General features: G+C 42.0%; 1 gene segment (V, D, J or C); it reads right to left on the reverse strand.

Annotated features, from left to right (window-relative positions):
• On the reverse strand, positions 1-782 carry LOC127547521 (immunoglobulin kappa variable 3-15-like). The segment is given in 2 exon segments: positions 1-473; positions 673-782. Coding segments are annotated over 2 exon segments (513 nt in total).
• Positions 783-4,422: the final 3,640 nt, after the last annotated feature.

Genomic DNA, 4,422 nt, shown 5'->3' on the forward strand with positions numbered 1-4,422 from the left:
AATCAGGGAGTATTCTCACAGTCCCGGCATCTTCCTCTGAGACCCAGAAACCTCCCCCTGAGGCAGCCCAGACAAGCTGCCCCCAGCCCAGCTGAGGGGAAGGAGAGGCCCCTGGGGCCCTGATGCTCCCTCAGCAGCTGCTGGGCAGGTTTTTGTTCGGGGCTGTATCACTGTGGGAGGAGAGCTATACCACTGCTGACAGTAATAGACTGCAGCGTCCTCAGCCTCGATGTTACTGATTGTGAGGGAGAAATCTGTCCCATACCCACTGCCGCTGAACCGGGCAGGGACCCCGGATGCCAGGCTGTTAGCATAGTAGATGAGGAGCCTGGGGGCCTGGCCTGGTTTCTGTTGGTACCAGTGTAGGTTGTTATTAATACCCTGACTGGCCCTGCAGGACATGGTGACTCTCTCTCCTGGAGACGCAGCCAGGGAGGCTGGAGACTGGGTCAGCACAACGGCCCCTCGGGCATCTGGAATCACAAAGACAAGAGAAACAGTGAGAACATCCCCGGGCCGTATTCCCAGCAGGAGAATCTCTCTCAAGCTGTGGTGAATTGAACCTTCAGTCCTGTCCCATGATCCCCAGTGCAGAGACACATTTGCTCTCTGACCCTTCCTGTACTGTCAAAGGGACAAAAGACAGGCCTGTCTCAGCTCTTCCTCACTCACCTGGGATCCAGAACAACAGGAGAAAGAGCATCTGAGCCTGGGACCCCATCTCCATGTGCCTGAGTCTGAGCTGCCCAGCCCCTGCCTCCCCAGCTGCCTTTTTATAGCTGCTCTCAGCAGGAACTTCCTGGGCTGGGAGTGAGCCATGCAAAACAGCCAGGGAGGGAGGCTTCTGCTCAGAGGCAGGCCCAGTGATCTCCCCTCCTGGCTAGCCCAGAACCCTGAGCTGTAGCACTGCAGCAGTCCCCTTCTGGTACTCTGGGATGGGGATATCCCAGTGGGGTAGATCCTACCTTGCCTCCATTAGCCTCAGAGCTGCCAAGAAAGCTCAGGAGCTGGATGGGACCAGCCTGGAAGAGATTCACATATATGGTCAGTGACTCAAGGGGGTCACCCTCCATTCTAACCTAAAGCACCTGCCCATCACTCCAGATTTTTATCACATTTTCCCCGTGTTTTCAGTGATTACTGTGACTGTCTGTTCATAAAGAAAGACTTTGTAATCCTTGGAATTGGTACAATAGGGGGGAGTCATTTCTTAATGTTACTATAAATACTGCTGTAATGATTTATTTGTTTTTGCAGCATCCCGCAGCTATTGAAGAAAGTTACTGCTACTGAAATCCCTGGACAATGCAAATAGCTCATGTCAGAAATCCACCTGGTTTGATTAGAAGAAATTACATAAATAAAGAGGAATTACCCTCATTTTGTTGTTGTACCCGGAGGAATATATGGTGGTTTAAAATCCAACCTCCAGTGGAAATCTCCCCCTATTCCTCTGTCAGCTCTGAGGGAACAGGGACCATCTTACTGTTCCCTTAGTGTCTCCAGCTCTTAGCACAGGGTTTGGTCCATGATAAGTGCCTAATCAGCATTGTTTTATTCATTAATTTCCTCATTCATTAAAATGTCAGCATGAGAAACCAAGCTTTCTTGGAAAGTAAGGGAAACCCCTCTCCTCTTCATTTACTTCACAGGGATGATCTGGGAATTTGGAGACATGAACTCCCATGCAAACGGATAGCCCCAGCATTCTTTAGAAAGCACCTAGTGGGGGATGGAGGGTCCAAACGTCACATTGTGGATAAAGTACCAGCCCTGGAGTCAGGAGGACCTGAGTTAAAATGTGATCTCTGCGATTTCTTAGCTGTGTGTCCCTGGGCAAATCCCTGGGCAAAATAATAATAATAATAATAATAACCCTGACTGACTTCAAAACAAAACAAAGCAAACAAACAACAACCAAAAAACACACAAAATCCCAACATGATTCCCAATCTAGAATTTGTTACAGAAGTGAAAAGAAACTTCTCAGCCCTAGACTAGGACATTTCCCTTCAATCCACAGGCCCCTCCTCAGAGACACCTGCAAGCTCTGCCTTTCCCGATATCCCCCCCTCCCTCCCAGGCTAGCCCAACTTCTCTCCATCCTTGCTCCTGTGCCGGCCCCTCAGGGGTTCACTGGGTTAGAGTCTTGGCTGTGCTCAGCAGCTGTCCCACATTGCTCCTCCCCATCACTGTGTCCTGTCCCTGTTCCCCCCGGGCAGTCCCTGTCCTCAGCTCCCAGGCAATGAGCATCGCCGTCCCAAAGAAGTACCCTGGTCCCTGGCTTCAGCCCTGCTGCCCTCCGCAGCCTCCAGATTGTATTTTCTCTCCTGCTTCGGCATCAGATCTGTTGCAAAACTGGGATAACAGTCACCATAGAGGATTGTCTCAACCAAGCCTGACTAGAGATGCCCGGGTTGTTCAGTGGATAGGGAATTGGACTTGGAATGGGGAGACTCTGAATTCAAATACAGCTCCCAACGCTTACTAGCTGTGAAAGCCTGACCAGGTCATTTATCCATTTCCATTTATTCCAGCTTCTTCACCTCTAAATTTGGCATTAAAATGTCCCTCACATCCTAGTGTAGTTGTGTGCCTGAAAAAAGATATTTTAGAAAACACTTTCTACATTTTAAAGCACTTTATAAATGTCCCCCTCGTTGTTATTTTCAAAAAAGTGCATGTAAAACAAACTCTAGGTCACAAATATTTTATTTATTTTGACTTCAGATAATTTGATTGTTTTGCTTTAAAATTATATTTACATGCAACTACATCCTTGTTACCTCTTCAGGTCACCAAGATCTCCCTTGTCGCAAAGATTTTTTTTTTAAAGGGAGAAAAAACAATGCAAAAAAACTGAACAGGGCACAGTTCTCACATCATATGTAATATATAATAAGATACTAAAGAAACATTGTTTCCCAACACTAGAGAAACTGGAGGGTTGATGATAAATATAATAGTGTTATGCTGAAAAATGTCTATTAAGTAGCCTTAAGAAATGTAGCCACTTTCATGTGCAATTGTCATTATTAGCAGTTTGTTCGTCACTTTCTCACATCTAGACTACCAAGAAAACATTAAATTAAGCACTGATTTTGAGTACTTGCTTCTATTTGAGCTGGAAATGTTCACAAGGAAAATTTGACAACCAATTCATGGTTATCCTCTACTAATTTGCTGATAGTATCACTCTTTGTGTCTAAATCATGAACCCATTCTGACCTTCTCTTAGTATTGGGTGTTACATGTTGGTCGATATCTCGTTTCTACCATACATTTTTCAATTTTCTCAGCAACTAGATTTTTTCTCAGGTAGTTCATTGATGGCTTATTCAAAATTTCCCCACTAAAATGAGATCATTTGAGTATTTGATTTGCTCTTCCTTAAGCTGGGTAATGTATATTTTTGTAAAATTCATCAATTTCATTTAGGTTCTCAGATTAATTGGCATTCATTTAAGCAAAATAGCTGTATTGCTTTAATTTCTCTTCATTGGTGGTAAGTTCACCCTTTTCATTTTTGTGACTGGTAATTTGGTTTTTTCTTTCCTTTTTCTAGCCATATTTACAAAAGGTTTAACCAATTCAGTTTTATTTAGTAGTTCAATGGTTTTCTTACCTTCATTTTCTTAATCTCTCTTTTTATTTTCAGAATATCTCATTTGGCATTTAATTGAGGTTCTAAATTTGTTCTATTTCTATCTTTTTAGTTGTATGCTCTCCTCTTTCTCTATTTAAGTCATATAACCATCCAGAGATATAAAATTTCCCCTAAGAACTGTTTTGCCTGGGGGAAGTTATTTGTTTCCCAAAAATGTATACAGGTATTTATAAATTCTATAATAGGATTTCTTTCCTTCTGTTGATTGAAAATTATTTTAGGTTGATTTTTTTATTAAATGTCATATTTATTCACAAACAAATTTCATCCCATTCTTATACACAGTAACACCACTCTTAAAACAAAACCAAAGGAAAGGAAGAGGAGGAAATGTATGGAGATTTTTTTTCTCAAAAAGAAGTACATCCATCCATAAATTCTATATTATACTACTTTATTTTGACTTAAATTTATTTATTTTTTAAACTTTAATTTATAAATATACCTCTGCATGCACTTATAGTTAAAGGAATTTAACAAATACTATAAAATAAAAAGTGGGGGGGGGGGATAGTTCAATGAAACCAAGAGGTAAATAAATGCAACATAACACAAAGTAGGGAACGTCCAATTTCTCAACTCCTCTCCCAGATCAAGCTTGGTCATTGCAGGGATGAAGCATTTCATTTTGTTCTGATGCTTCTATTTCCATTTACATCAGTACAATCCTTATATTTCTTGTTTTCCTAAGGGTGCTTAGAGAAGTAAAAAAAAAAAAGACATATGGAAGAGAAGAATAAATGGAAACAAAATTC

This window comes from Antechinus flavipes, chromosome 2 (assembly GCF_016432865.1).
Source record: "Antechinus flavipes isolate AdamAnt ecotype Samford, QLD, Australia chromosome 2, AdamAnt_v2, whole genome shotgun sequence".
Classification (NCBI taxonomy): domain Eukaryota; kingdom Metazoa; phylum Chordata; class Mammalia; order Dasyuromorphia; family Dasyuridae; genus Antechinus; species Antechinus flavipes.